Source organism: Primulina huaijiensis, chromosome 6, assembly GCF_012295235.1.
Source record: "Primulina huaijiensis isolate GDHJ02 chromosome 6, ASM1229523v2, whole genome shotgun sequence".
NCBI lineage: Eukaryota > Viridiplantae > Streptophyta > Magnoliopsida > Lamiales > Gesneriaceae > Primulina > Primulina huaijiensis.
The window spans coordinates 1,034,631-1,050,486 of record NC_133311.1 but is presented as its reverse complement, the minus strand read 5'-3'; the positions used below and the strand labels follow the sequence as shown (position 1 = coordinate 1,050,486).

Below are 15,856 nucleotides of genomic sequence, written 5' to 3'. Positions count from 1 at the left end.
TTGGGTTTCTAGAGTCTTTAGGGTTTTTGGGATTGGGGTTCCTTGAAAGGGGCGGCTCGTCGTGGTTAAGGGCTGTGTCCAGGGGTCTTAAGAGTGTTGCATGGTGGTTCTAGTGTCTAGAAAGAAGGCTGGTGCAAGGAGGAGGGCCGTAGGGCAAAAGGAGGTCGTGCACATGGCTTTAGGGGACGACTTGGTGGTTTCAAGTGCTAGCTGCTATAGGGCTGGTCCAGTAAGGTATCTAGGGTTCGGTCATGGTCCTATGAGGGTTGTCTAGGGTATATGATGGTTAGATGAGGGCTACAATCGAAGGACATGAGGGTTGGTTAGGGCTAAAGTTCGATAAATTGGTGCTGAATTATTCAATAGGCTGTTAGGGTTGTTCAAGGGTCTTAATTGGTTTGATTTGGGTTGTATATGGTATAGCTAGGTGTTATTAAGCTATGGTTCAAGTTTGGTTAAGTTTCAATTTCATACGAGTCAAAACCAGGATGTAAGTCTAAGTTTAAATACGAATTGAGAAATTAGTCGAGAAACTTAAGTTTATGTCCAAGAAATATTCATGGATATATTTTAAGGTGTTATGTTAAGTTTGGATGGATTTGGGTCGTCGTTTTAAAGTCTAAGGATAAATTGGGAAAGTTAGGGTTTCATGGGCAAAACGGTCATTTTACATCTGAAAAATATTAGACGTCCTGGAAGTGCCCTGAATGTTGTAATATATGTTAAAATGTTTATTCCAAATGTTTATGGAACTTTATGATGAAACATTAATACTAAAAGACATGTTGCATGGTCGGTTTAAAAGAAAAATGATTTATATATGCATGAATTTTTATAAGTGATGGAAATATGAAAAGTTGAAGGAAGTGAAATGATTGTGACTAATACGATGATACGATGATATGTAAGGTCAATGCTCAGTTGACGGGTGAGAGTGTCGTTGATGTCCCCGCCGCCCAGTACCGTTGTAATACGTAGATGAATCCATCGACCTACAGATAATACGAAAGTCACAATTGAATATTTGAATTCAATGAAAAGAGAAACGTATATGTATATTGTAACGCCCCAGATTCGACGACTGTCCTCACTGTACCAAGATGAGTCTTTCCAGCGTGCTTATGTCCTCACTCACACGCACCCTAGGAAACTTCCCAGGAGGTCACCCATCCTAGAATTACCCCAAGTCAAGCACGCTTAATTTTGGAGTTCTTATGTGATGAGCTACCGAAAAGAAGATGCACCTTCGTGGTATGAGTAGTACATATCAAATCTTTTAAGCCCTCTTCAACTGTACAGTCCATTACATTAAACAGTCTTGTAATCTCTCTCCTTCCGGTATAAGATCGGTTCATTCATGTCCCTCCGCCTAGAAGTCTGCCAGGAGCCGCTCATTATCCATGCAACCTCATGGCACCGGCGATCACCCCCGCCCTCTTCGGCCCCGGGCCTCACATGCCCACCAGCTTCCTCTTGGTTCGTCCCCGAACCCACACAGTACTAGGAGAGGTCGGCTCTGATATCACTCTAAAATGTCACACCCTTACTCTATGCTTAGCATAATTACCATAATCAAAATAGGGTTTGAATGATATAACTATAATATGAAGCAAATCAAACAAGAGGCATCAATTTGACGGTTTATAAAATTTTTGACATGGTGTCCCTACATTTTGTTTAAACCAAAAACTCAAGCAATGCCATATATACAACAACATCAACTATATTTTAATACACAACCATGCACCATATTGTTATACAAATATATATTCTTATATACAAGCATACTTTGTATCATCATAAACATCGTAAAACTTGTTCAAACCCTGACTTATTTTAGTACAATACATATGCGGAAGCTATACAATAATAAGTCCCGGTTCTTGTTGAGGTGAGGCACGTCACAAGCATCCATTGACGAGCCGGCATCCTATGTTTCTTTACTACCTGATCCTGTAATACATGAGCTACGTGAGTTTATAAAACTCAATAAGTTGGCACTTGTACGTATCAATATGCATCGAAGGAACATACATATCAAGTCGTGACAACAATGAATCTTTAAACCATGTCATATCATAGCATATATTCATGTTTATTTTTTATACTTGAGCCTCATTAGTTGACATGTACTACCGTGCTTGCTTTATTATATAGCTAGTACTGTGATGGACGTCAGGGAGCAACCTTTGGCAACCCCCCGCCCCATGAACATATATTGGCCAGTAGGTTTAGTGGACTTAAAACCACCAATGATGTCAACAAGCTCTATATCATGTAAAAATCAATCTTTTTCTTTTCATGTTCATGTTCATAACATAGCACCCATCATCAATATTCATGAGTTTCTTACATATTTGATACATAACAATGAAATATGGTGCTAAATTTTCATCAATAAGATACTAACAATGTACATATAGCAATAATCAATGGGAAGCATTTGAAATCGTAATATTACTCATGTATTACTTCAAGAACATGCCAACTTATTGAGTTTTATAAACTCACGTAGCTCATGTATTACAGGATTAGGTAGTGGAGAGACGTACGATGTCGGTTCGCCAATGGATGCTTGTGACGTGCCTTACCTCAACAAGAATCGGGATATCTTATTGTATAGCTTCCGCATATGTATTGTAGTAAATTTTTTGTCAGGGTTTGAAACAAGTTCTATGTTATGTATGATGATACAAAGTATGTTTGTATATGAGAATATGTTTATAAGTGTGTATAAATAGTATTGCTTGAGTTTTTGGTGTATACAAAATATAGGGACATCATGCCAAAATTTTTATAAACGGTCAAAGTGATGCCTCTTGTTTGATTTGCTTCATACTATAGTTATATCATTCAAACCTTAATTCGATTATGGTAATTATGCTAAGTATAGAGTAAGGGTGTGACATTTTAAATGGTATCAGAGCCCACGGTTCTTCGACAGGGAAGATATTGCACTTCATCCATACATGGGGAACTCGGCAAGTAATTATCTTTGTATCCCATAGTTTATGCTAAGTTATGTGTTTCTACGTGACCTGTATGTAGGATCAAACACGATGCCACCTAAACGTAAGGTACAAGAAGGAGAGTCATCTAAGGGAAAGGCCCCAGCGGTCGAAGGTGAAGGTAGTGCGCCACGACCTATAGATGATTTTGCTCAACTGCTCCAGCAACAAGCAAAAGTCCATGGGGAGCAGATACAACAATTACTTGAGATGCAACGGACTACTCATGAGCAGGCACACGCACAAGCCATGATACCCAGACAAGGGCCTGTTCAAACAGATGTATATGATCGCTTTCGACGTCTGAATCCTCTTGAATTCATGGGAAGCACTGATCCGGCAGTAGCAGAAGAATGGATTAAATCATTGGAGTCCATCTTCTCCTACCTTCATATGGATGATGCTGACAAAATAACTTGTGCCATCTTTTTGTTAACAAAACATGCAAGGATATGGTGGGAGAGTGCAAGGGTGGCATTACCTGTGATACCATTGACATGGGAAACTTTCAAAATCGTGTTTTACAACAAATACTTCAGTAAAGATCCACGAGCCAAGAAAGCCAGCGATTTCCTTAACCTAAAGCAAGGAACTATGTCAATGACTGAATACATACAACAATTCGAGGCTGGAGTTCAATATGTACCATATATTGCACATGATGACACAATTAAGGGCGAATACTTCATGCGGGGACTTCGCTCTGAAATTAAACGAGATGTACGAATGTTGAAAGTTGTTACCTATGGGGAGATAGTGGAAAGAGCACTTATGGCAGAACAGGATGAGCAAGACATTGACAGAGACAGGCAACAACAAAGACAACAGGATTTTCCAAGATAGCATTGCCTTTGACTGCTTTGACACGAAAAAATGTGAAATTTGTGTGGAACGAAGCATGTGATCATAGTTTCAAAGAGCTAAAGGCAAAACTGACATCAACACCGGTCCTTGCTATTCCAGAAGGACCAGGAGGTTTTGTGGTATACAGTGATGCTTCGAAACAAGGTTTAGGAGCAGTTTTAATGCAGCACGGAAAGGTGATTGCTTATGCCTCAAGACAGTTGAAGGAATATGAAAAGAACTATCCCACAGATGATTTAGAACTGGCAGCAGTGGTATTTGCGTTGAAAATATGGCGCCATTATCTGTATAGTGAGCGGTGTGAAATTTACACGGACCACAAGAGTTTGAAATATTTATTCACGCAAAAAGAACTGAATATGAGACAAGGACGTTGGTTGAAATTGGTAAAGGATTATGATTGTGTTATTAACTATCATCCAGGTAAAGCCAATGTTATTGCATATGCGTTAAGTCGAAATTCCAGTTCTATTGCTGCAATGCAAGTACAAGAACAAATATTATGGGATTTACAGAATTTGAAGATTGATATTATGCCAAAGAGAGCTGCAATTCAGTTATCATCTCTCATGGTTCGACCAACACTTGTAGACAAAATTAAGGCCGAACAAAGTATAGATAATGAATTACAACAACTGAGGCAGTGAGATAAAGAAAAAGGAAATTTAAACTTTGAGTTGAATGCGGAAGGAATATGGACATATCGAGATAGATTGTGCGTGCCGAAACAAGGAACAATCAGGACCGACATTCTTATTGATGCATATGCTACACCCTACTCAATCCATTCAGGAGGCACCAAAATGTACAAAGATTTGAAACCATTATTTTGGTGGCCAGGTATGAAAAAGGACATTGCTCAATTTGTTGCACAATGTCTAACATGTCAACAGGTCAAGACTAAACATCAAAGACCAGCAGAACTCTTGAAACCATTGCCTATTCTTGAATGGAAATGGGAGCATATTACAATGGATTTCATCCTTGGTTTGCCAAGAACACAAAGAGGGTTCAATGCTATATGGGTTATTGTGGATCGACTTACGAAATCAGCTCACTTTCTTCCAGTGAAAACCCCATATACGATGAATCAATATGCTGAAGAATATATCAAGGAGATAGTGAGGCTTCATGGCATCCCAGTGTCCATTGTATCTGATAAAGATCCCAAATTTACGTCTGCATTTTGGTAGAGTTTATATCATGTTATGGGAACTCGATTGGCATTCAGTACATCATTTTACCCTCAAACTGATGGACAATCAGAACGAGTAAATCAGATCTTAGAAGATATGTTGAGGGCCTGTACTATTGATTTTCCAGGCAGTTGGGACAGTAAACTACCGTTGGCTGAATTTACCCACAACAATTGCTATCAGTCAAGCATTAGAATGGCACCATATACTGCATTATATGGTAGAAAATGTCGATCTCCAATACATTGGGATGAAGTAGGAGAAAGAAAGTTATTAGGCCCTGAATTGGTACAACAGACAGCCGAATTGGTGACCAAGATCAGAGAAAGAATGCACATTGCCCAGAGTCGACAGAAAAGCTATGCTGATGTGCGACGTCGACGATTGGAATTTCAGGTTGGCGACCATGTATTTGTAAAGATATCACCATTGAAGGGCATATTACGTTTTGGTAAGAAAGGAAAATTGAGTCCAAGATATATTGGTCCATTTGAAATCTTGGAAAGAATATGAGACAGAGCCTACCGAGTTGCATTACCACCGAGTTTATCAAACGTTCATAATGTTTTTCATGTTTCCTTGCTACGAAAGTATTTAGCCAATCCTTCTCATGTTCTTCATTATGAACCGTTGGAGCTTGCATCGAATATCTCATATGAAGAACGACCGGTACAAATCCTCGATAGGAAATCAAAAGTGTTACAAGGCAAGGAAATACCCTTAGTGAAACTATTATGGCGCAATCATGCAATTGAAGAAGCAACTTGGGAGCGAGAAGACGAGATTCAACAGAGATATCCTGAACTATATGGTATGTCAAATTTCGAGGACGAAATTTTTTGAAGGAGGGGAGAATTGTAATGCCCGGTTACTTGTACAAATGATTAGTAATACGTTTATGTCATTATAGATAGTTATTTAGCTCATTATGTTTTACATATTGATTGAGGTATCAATATTAAGATTGAACATGACTTTTATATTGTCCATGGTGTATTGAGAATGAATATGTGTTAAAATAGTGATATTAAGAGGTGTAGGTAGAAGTAGTGTAATGAAGTTAGTAGGAAATGAGATGAAAATATGGTAGTTCTTACGAGTTTTAGCATAATGATTTGAACTTTCCGACACTAAACTGTCCTGAAAACTGGCTAGAAAACCTAAGTTATATGGCTGTAACTCGATAGATAATAGATGAAGGAAACAATATAGGAAACAAATGAAGTCAGCTTCCATTTATAGGCTGCATATAGACTAGTTCAGAAGATCCAAAATCAATCTTATCTACCACGTGTTAGAATCTCATTCGTCTAGTTGGATTTCTCGAGATAATGAAATTTGAATTAGATTGAGTTATCTATTTTAAATTCGGTGGATCATAACAAGTTGATCCTGAATTATCAATTTATTAATAATGTTTAATTAACAACCTTTTAATTATATCTTAATTAGTACTTCATTCAAAATAAGGATTCAGTTAATTACACGCCGAGGGTACATATCTCCTCCATATAGTGAAAAATGAAATTTTCGAAGGCCAAATTTTTTCGCATATTCTTTTTTTGCAGCTGCCATTTTTGTGAATTTCTTCATTAAAAGAGACAGTTCCACTCTTCTTACTTAATTAACAGTTAAACTAAATTCCAGAACTTCCATTACATGGAATCAACTGATAAACTCCTTTATAAGTTATTTGTTTAATCTCCATTAAACTATAGCCGTCAAATTCAACTCCTTGAACTTTCGTTACATAAAAAAACATTTTGTACTTCTTGAACCCAAAAAAAATTTATTCTTATTTTATTCACATATTATTTTCATAATGACAATGTATTTTGTTTACTTACAACGAATTGTAATATTTGAGTTATTCTTGTATAATTTACTCTAATTAAGTGTTAGAGTTCCAAGTATTTTGTTGTCTTTATAGGTTACTAATTTGAGATTTATCTATTATTTTAATTATTCTCTGAAGATTATTGAACTGCAAATAAGAAATTAATGCCCTCTGTCATACGTACACCCAATAGGATCCTCGAAAAAGAGGAAACTTGCTCATCTTTAACCAATTAAGAGTCTTTGTAGGTAGGTGTGTTCAAACTTCAAAAAAAATCGAAAAAATCGAAAATTCAAACCAAAAAAATCGAACACTGAATCGAACCGAAAACGAATTTTATAATTCGGATATAAATTTTAAAATCGAAATTTACTTGGTTCGATTTCGGATTATATACGTCAAAACCGAACCGACCGAAAAAATTGAAATTTCATTAAATTAATAATTTAATTTTTATTATATATTTTTTGAAATGATATCAGTGAATGATGATTTATTTTGAATAATATTTAGTTGATTGCTATTTATATAATTCATTTAGACTTTTTATTTAAATGTTTTATTAAGAAATCATGTAAAAAGATAACATATTATATTTTACAATATATTTATCTTATTAATTTAAATAATTGTATCAAAACCAAAATAAACGAATCATTTTGGTAGAAAATCGAACCAAACCGAAAAAAATAGTTCGGATATCAGATTATATATTTGTAAAATCGAAAACCGAAAAAACCGAAATAAAAAAACGAAGATCGAACTACCCGACCGATGAACACCCTTATTTGTCGGTTGCCTTTCAACAAATAGAAAATAATAATAGTTTTTATCACAATTTCAATTTCCGAGGGCTAATTTTTACTTTTAGCAGGAGAATTAATTTTTTTTTATGAATTAAAATTGTTTGAGTACAAAGAGAATATTTATTGTAAAATTCTCATAAATAAAATTAATTTAAAAAGTTATAATAATGATTAAAATAAAAATACGAAACAAAATTGAAAATCTTTAACAAAATATCTCTGCTGACCTCACTCTTTTAGTACTGCCTTGCTCCGCCGACTCCCCATCTTCTCTGCACGAAGCGGCTCCCGCGGTTCTTCTCTCAATTTGTCGTAGCTTCTCGTGATTACACACAAAAAGACTGCTCCTTTACCTGGTAAATTCATTGTTTATTGTGCAGGAATGTGTTCGAGTAATAGGGCTTAGGGTTTTGTGAATTGAAGATTGTAATTCCCGTGCGTTGTTCTTTCTATGATTTTGATGTTTCTAACGGTTTTTTTCGCTTTTTTGCTAACAAATGTTCAATTTCTCTCGTCCTCTAAATTAGTTGTGTTTTATGGTTTATGATTCTGGGCTCAAGGTTTTATGCTTACTTGATGTCACCTACTGTTATGTGCTTCTAGGTACAGCTATCACCTTAAAAAATTACCTTTTTTCGTGTTTTCCTTACATTCCCTTTCTCTCATTTTTATTGCTGCCAATAGTTTGCATTTTCATTCCATCATTGTTGTTCATACCAATTATTTTTTTCTTATTTGTGAGCGCCAAATGCTGCTTTAATTCTTCTTTATTCGTTGCTAACAACTCAGAATTATGTATGAGGAACTCTTAGAACACGTGATACTCTTTAATTCTTTTTGAAGTATCGCAGCCCTTACTCGAGTGATTGCATGTCTATGACTTGCTGATATATGCGGGACACGCCTATGAAATTTGATTCGATAACGTTCATTTTCTCATAGTGTTTTTTGGAGAAACTATGAAGAAAATAGATAATCCACTAGTTTACTTGGATGTATCCATCAATGGAGGCCCTGCAGAAAGAATTGTTATTGAGGTGAGTCCTTTACCATAAGGCCTTCAATAACCTCGTAGCTTTGTATATCATCTTACCTGTTTTTGATTCGTTCTTTCTATTTTTGATGGAATGTAGTTGTTTGCCAACATTGTCCCAAAGACAGCGGAAAATTTTAGGGCGCTTTGCACTGGTATACTGCTGATTTGCACTGTCAACGTTAAAGTTCTCTCTACTTTTTGTTTGGATGATAGCATTAACAGTACCTTTTAGAGATATGATTTAAACAATTTTGTATACAGGTGTCTTGATGCATACTAATACTTGAATGCCAACGTCATTCTTCACCAAACCTTTATTTCTGCATGCCCAACTTGGAAGTTGAAAGAAAAGCAATAACTAAATCCTCTGCTATCTCTGGTCTTTGATTCAAAAGTGTGCACTCGTTAAATACACATCAAAAGTGGATGTTTGGGGAATTGCATTTTGAATTTTATAGCTATAATTATTTCAAAATCACATGCTGAAGTGAAAGGAAATGGTTATGCTATTTTAGCGAGCAATACCCGGAAGTTGCTATATTACATTCTAAATACAGTTAAAGATAAACCTCGCATGAAATTTTGATTCATTTGCTATAAAATGACACTTTGTCGTTGATGGTTGTATGAAATTTAGTTTCATACTCATAAAAGTTATTTGCTTTGTTTATAACATGTTTATGCCTGCAAATTAATTTATGATTAGAATCATTGCACAACATATAAATTCTCCATCAATCAGTACTACACAGGAGATTTGTCTCCTTGAAAATCTCTAGGACAGTGGGGAGCAAGAATAAAAATGAACTGTTACTTTAAAAGTAGTAAGGCACAATAGAACTTTTGATTGTCTAAGATTGATAAATTCTCCCAAATTTACATACTCGAATCATATAATAAGTAGTCAATTTCAATTCTTCTTTGGGACTAATTTTCATGGATGTTGAAATGTGTTTTGCTCCTTATTCTTTCCCATATCTTCTCTTTCTATTTTGAGATTTGATCGGAGTTGACATTAATAGGGTTCGCTGAAAGTTCTTTGATTGGTCAATCATATTTCTGTCGCGCAGGTGAGAAAGGCACTGGAGTCTCAACAGGGAAACCTCTGCACTATAAGGGTTCCACATTTCATAGGATAATTAGAGGATTCATGGCACAAGTATGGTCTCGATGTTTTAAAACCAGCAGCTATTCACAGAAAAGCATATTCATGTTTCCTGTTTTCTATTGCTTTTTCGTTATTTTTCATGGATGCAGATTAATCTTGTTTTACTTTTGCAGTAGCTAACTCCGATTGATATTTGTTAAATGTATCCCAGTGTCCGAGAGGATTACGATGTTCTTCTCTAGTCCTAATCTTGTTAAGTCTGATTCTTCTATTTAGACCTAAAAGGGACCGATAAGACTAACTCTTGCATTTATTGTCCTTTCTATTTGTTACTTTGTTCGATTTGCAAATAGTGTTCATTTCTTGGATTTCTATTGTTTATGGTGGTTGCAACATATTGCAATTTTTGGCAGCAAGAACAAGTTTTTCATGATTCGGTTGTTCCCAGTATGTGGTTCTACTGGTATGGTACCATCTTGTGCTCCCTTTCAATACTTCTGCGACCATTTTTTCCTTTTTCCTTTTTCCTACTCCTTGGCCTTATATGACCTTTTATCGCCATCCCCCTTTTTTTGGCAATCTAGTGCACAGAAGTTTACAATGCTTTATCAACCGACTGCTATTGCTTTTGATTGTGACACTCCTTACCTTTCTGGCCTCTTATATCACCATTCTCTTCCTCTTATTCCATGGATATAATATGAGCCAAAAGAAAGGGGAAAAAGGAAAAAACAGAGAAAGGAGAGGAGAGGAGCGAGGGAAACAATATAAAAAGGAAATAGGAAATCCAACTGATTATATTTTTTTCAGGATTATTCCAATGTAGAGCATTTAAGATGTTCTGTACATTAACTGGTTCTTTTTTCTCAGCATTTCTCAAGTCTTCATGTCATGTGAAATTCTTGTCAATGTAACGAATGTAGTGGAAGTATGCTGGTGATGTTTTGTTTCAAAATCCTCTTTCATCGTCTTGTCAAGGGGACATAATTGGTGATAGAAGAAAATGATTTCTATTTTTTGCTGGTATCTTGAATATTTTTCAGAATCTTGACTGGGGGAAATTCATGCACATTTACATTTTCTGTGGTTGCATGCTTTTGTCTTTACAAACAATGTCAATAGTATTTGGAATTGTAATCTATATTTTTTTCTGTTTTCAGGGTGGGGATTTTTCCCAAGGAAATGGTGCGATTTTCTTCTCGTTTCAGTTTTTCATATTTTCAATTGAGATGGATGCTTGGTAGTTAGTATAACTTCCTTCTTCATTCCTAGACTTGTAAGGCACAACCTTTTAGTGGTTTGCAGGCACTGGTGGAGAAAGCATTTATGGAGGGAAATTCTCTGGTGAGGTTTTTGTATGCTTGAACTTATTTAGTTGTCCCGTTTCTTCTTGATGATTTACTTATTTAATCTTTGTTTGCAGATGAAAACTTTAGGTTGGATCATAGCGAGCCAGGCTTCCTCTCCATGGCTAATAGTGGCCCAAACACAAATGGATCTCAATTCTTTATAATATTTAAACGCCAACCTCATCTGGATGGGTATGTGATTTTATGCTTCGTTAGTCAAATATGTTGTGTTGATTTCCTTCATCCTTGTTTGTTCTTTGGGTGTGCAAAATCGGATGTGATTGCAAAACTGATTTGTGATTGTTTCCTTGTATGTTGTAGGAAACATGTTGTTTTTGGAAAGGTTGTGAAAGGAATGGAAATTGTTAAGAAAGTTGAGCAGATAGGAACAGCAGATGGAAAACCATCTGGGTTTGTAAAAATTGTGGATTGTGGTGAGACATCTGGGACTGAGAAGCGAAATTCAGTTGGTTCAAAAAAGATTGAAGTAAAGAAAGGTATCTGTTGATTTTGAGTTAGTAGTGATTGACTGTTAGATTCTTTAGCATTTTTGTTTTTGAAATGTTAGCTTGTGACACCATGTAGGAAGAGGTAATCAGAAAGCATCTTCTAAAGACCCTAGAAGAAAGAGAAGGCGACAATACTCTTCCTCTGATTCTTCTGATACAGACTCTGATTCATCTTCATCAGAGACAGATTCCTCTTCGGCATCTGATTCCGAGTCTGACACTTACTCTTCTAGTTCATCCAGTGATAGGAGACGAAGGAAGAAGAGGAGGTTAACAACAAGGGAAAGACACCAACGTGGGAAAAAAAAGAAAATAGCCGAACGCAACGGAAGACCAAAACGGAAGTCCAAAAGGTGTTTTTGAGTATTGTTTTTTCTTAATCAGGCAAGCATGAGAATAATGTTTCCCGCTGATCCTTTGGAATATGACAAACTGGTTTTAAATTTTGGATATAAAGCAAAATATGTGACTAATACAAAAAAGTAGTTAGAGAAAAGGATGGTGGAACGGTTCTAATTTTGCATCTCCTTCACGATCTTGGATTCAAATATTTTAGGCACAATTTATCTACCATTAATATTACCGATCTAGTTATATGATTGCCTCAAATCTTTGAGGTACAATTTTATCTACCATTAATCTTTGAGGATGTGACTAATGCATAAAAGTAGTTAGAGAAAAGGATGGTGGAACAGTTCTACTGTTGCATCTCCTTCGTAATCTTGGATTCAAATCTTCGAGGCACAGTTTATCTACCATTGATTTATGTGTTCCGTCAAATTCATTCTCAGGAATGTGGAAAGTTCCAGTGATACTGATAGTAGCAGTAGTAGCAGTAGTAGCAGCATGAGCACTAGCAGTAGCGAAAGCGCCAGCTCCGATGCAAAAAATACGAGTAGTGGCAAATCGTCAGATAAAATTAAGGTGTCGAGCAAAGAAGGGGAGAAGCCAGCTGGTCAAAGTCTTGGTATCTTACTTTTTGCTGCTGTGAATAAATGATTTCATAGTTTTAAATATCTCGATTTATGAAAGGAAACAAATTTGGTTTTGGATAAATATAAGTAGTATCTGTCTTCTTTTATGATGAGACTCGATGTTTGAAGGCAGAGAGAGAAAATTCAGCTCTTCCTTTCTTTGGATTTACAGTGCAGCTAAATGATGTGAAACAGAAACACACAAGGGATACATCAAGTGATGAAGAGGGACAGTTTTCTCTGAAGAATAATAATCTCTTGAATAATGGACATGGGGCAGATCTCAGCAAGAGTGAAATTTCCCGAGAAATTCACAAAACTGATGGGTCTGTCAGATCCAGGTAGCTGATCGAATCATACTTTCACAGCTATTCATGATTCACTGGGTTATACAATGTTCAACACCAAATAACATAAATTATTAAATTGTTGTTGACCTTCTGCGATATTGATCAATGATCACAACTACTTTTGATTTTTTAATGATTCTTAGTCCTGGTGGAAGGCAAAGATCTAGTATGCATGGCATGCCGAGCAGAAGTCCTAGACTCCAAAAAAGCGATGAATTTCCTCGAGCTTCTGATCAGCAAGGTGAGAAAAATACTTCAAGGAGTCCTGTGGAAATTCCTTCAAACAAAGGATCTCGACCTTCTGCATCTAGTCGAGGTCGAAATTTGTCCAGAAGCCGCTCTCCAGGTGGAACTCAGAAGCGCATTAAAAAAGGGCGAGGATTTACTGAACGGTACTCCTTTGTGAGAAAATATCGCACACCATCTCCAGAAAATAGACCTTATAGTTACAGTGGAAGAAACACTCGAAGATACCATGACAGGTAATTTTCTGATACCTGGTGATAATTTAGGTTTGTGATGTTACATTTATAGCCCATCGTTTCTTATAAAAAAAATGTTACATTTATAGCCCTGCTTAGCATATTCTACAATTTTGTAGATTTAAATGTCAGCAAGATGACTTTGAGTGTTGGCCGCTAATTATGGATTAAAGCAATTGCAAACCTGGCCTATTCATCTCTTCGTGCTTATTTACATGCTTAGGGTTATTTGGTCTCACAATTTCTATATTCTGTTCTTGGACCTCTGTTGTTTTCAGATATTCAGAGCGCTCACCACCAAGAAATTACAGGAGCCCACCAAGAAGGCGCAGGAGCCCGCCCAGGTCTGTCTATCCCTTCCTCCTTCCACACACTTTTTTCGCTCACAACACCCTTTCCCCATTTTGTATGCATGGTTGCACGGCGCATGCTGTTTACACTCTAACGGGAAGGTCAAAGCGGTGGTCTGCTGGCAAAGTTTTGGTCTTTCCGAAATGTTATGATATAGATTTTTAATGTCATTCATATTAGATATGAAAGGAGGAGCCGGAGCAAGTCTGTTTCTCGAAGCCCTGTTTCCTACCGTGGTCGTGACAGGAACCATAACAGAAATCCTGTTCGCAGTCCCAGTCCTGCAGATAGGCTCCCTGTAATCAGTGACAAATTAAAGTCCCGTCTTGGCCCAAAAATGGATGATGAACCCACACGTGTCAGGGGAAGGTCTCCTTCAGGCTCCAGGAGCCGTAGTTCATCTCCATCTAGATCTTCTGGAGCAGCTGCTCCTAGAAACCGTGCAGTGAAGCCGTCATCCCCTTCACTTAGTCCCCGTGGACAAAGGGGTTTAGTATCATATGACGATTTGAGTCCACATGAAGCAGTAAATTAGCGATTCGGGGTGCTCGGATAAATTATCGTTGACTTTGATACTTGGTTTGTGTTGTGATATTGATACCCAAGTTATATTTCGTCCCTGAGAATCCAATTTGCAATATTGTTGGCATTGTTCTAGACATCCTTAGTTTGCTGGGCTGTTGATTTTGTGACTGGTGTGGAGATTTCGTGGTCTTTTTCCCTCTAAATTGTCTTTAACCATCTTTCCAGTTTTCTAACTCTTGATTTTCGTTTTTATGCGTCAAATGCGAAAAGAAGGATTAGGAATGTTGAAACAAAAATTAAATTATTAGATATTTTATATACATACAGGATTACATGAATATGAAACTGGACAAGAAATTAAGGACTGAAAACCACACCAAATCCATTGATGGGCTTTAATGTTGAAGATTATTTTTTACAAGTAAATGCTAGTGGATGAGTTGGGATTAATAGACATATCTCATTAAATTAAACATAAACTAATTATTTATTCCCACAAAACCGATCAATAACCACAAAACAGGCTCCTCGGCGTTAGCCTTGGATAGCTGGTGAGGTGACTGGTCAAAAGAAGTATGGCATTCTAAACTTCCACAACATTAACCATTCTCGAGTAAGCCCTGTGCCTCCAAAACGCAGTGACCCGCGGCCAAGCGGGCTAGCCTGTCTAAACTCGCTTCTAGACGGGTCGTCAACCCCGCGAGGCAAGTTGGTCCAATGAGTCAAAACCCAAATAGAAAGATTTAAAAGTGACAAATGAATCGCTTTTACAATTGATATTATAGTCAAGATCACATATTATCTTGAATTGCAACTGGAGCAATATAATTATTGGATGTGTAACAATTGTTTCTTTAAGAAAAATACGGATATACATTATGTTGTTACTACAATATATATCTTTTGATAAAACTAATTTATAAATATTATTGTATATTTACACACACACACACAAAAAAAATAATATACCTAGATATGCATTGAAAAGGCATGAAAAAACGTAGATCATAGTGTGAATAAATATTTTGATTTGGGCAAAAGCGTAATTTTTTTTTATTAATCATGTTTTTTTAGATAAATTTAAATTTAAGTTGAGATTTAAATTTTTAATTTTAATTAAAATTTTATTATTATTTTATAAATTTTAGCTTTTAAATATTTGATAATATATTTGATATATATATTTTATAAATTTTANGCTTTATTCATAATTGGAGACCTTATTTATATATTACATTCACAGAGTATGAATAGTTGATAACATGATAAAATGAAAATCTTATCTCAATTATCATCTACAATACTTTATCTATAAAACTCTCTCTTAGATGATTATCAACTTAACGAATCATTTTTAAGAGATGTGATGGCTCAAATTTTGCCTAATTAAAACCTTGTCAATAAAACCAATGGGAATAACTTGAACAAAAGAAAAAAAAGTACAACAATAAATATTCTCCT

General features: G+C 36.1%; 1 protein-coding gene across 4 annotated transcripts; it reads left to right on the top strand.

Moving 5' to 3' along the window:
• Positions 1 to 7,919: 7,919 nt before the first annotated feature.
• Positions 7,920 to 14,527, top strand: LOC140978956 (uncharacterized). Of its 4 annotated transcripts, XM_073444235.1 has the most exons (15): positions 7,932 to 8,004; positions 8,092 to 8,146; positions 8,654 to 8,748; positions 8,845 to 8,899; positions 9,818 to 9,906; positions 11,016 to 11,040; positions 11,161 to 11,199; positions 11,279 to 11,396; positions 11,526 to 11,701; positions 11,790 to 12,066; positions 12,505 to 12,680; positions 12,860 to 13,028; positions 13,181 to 13,519; positions 13,798 to 13,863; positions 14,051 to 14,527. In XM_073444235.1, exons 3-15 carry the CDS (start codon positions 8,671 to 8,673, stop codon positions 14,403 to 14,405), a joined length of 1,962 nt encoding a protein of 653 aa, XP_073300336.1. In that variant the 5' UTR covers positions 7,932 to 8,004; positions 8,092 to 8,146; positions 8,654 to 8,670; the 3' UTR covers positions 14,406 to 14,527. The 4 variants fall into 4 exon arrangements, with proteins under 4 accessions (XP_073300335.1, XP_073300338.1, XP_073300337.1 ...); XM_073444234.1 differs by lacking the exon at positions 8,092 to 8,146 and having other exon boundaries at positions 7,920 to 8,067; XM_073444237.1 differs by having other exon boundaries at positions 7,928 to 8,146; positions 14,028 to 14,527.
• The last annotated feature ends 1,329 nt before the right edge of the window (positions 14,528 to 15,856 follow it).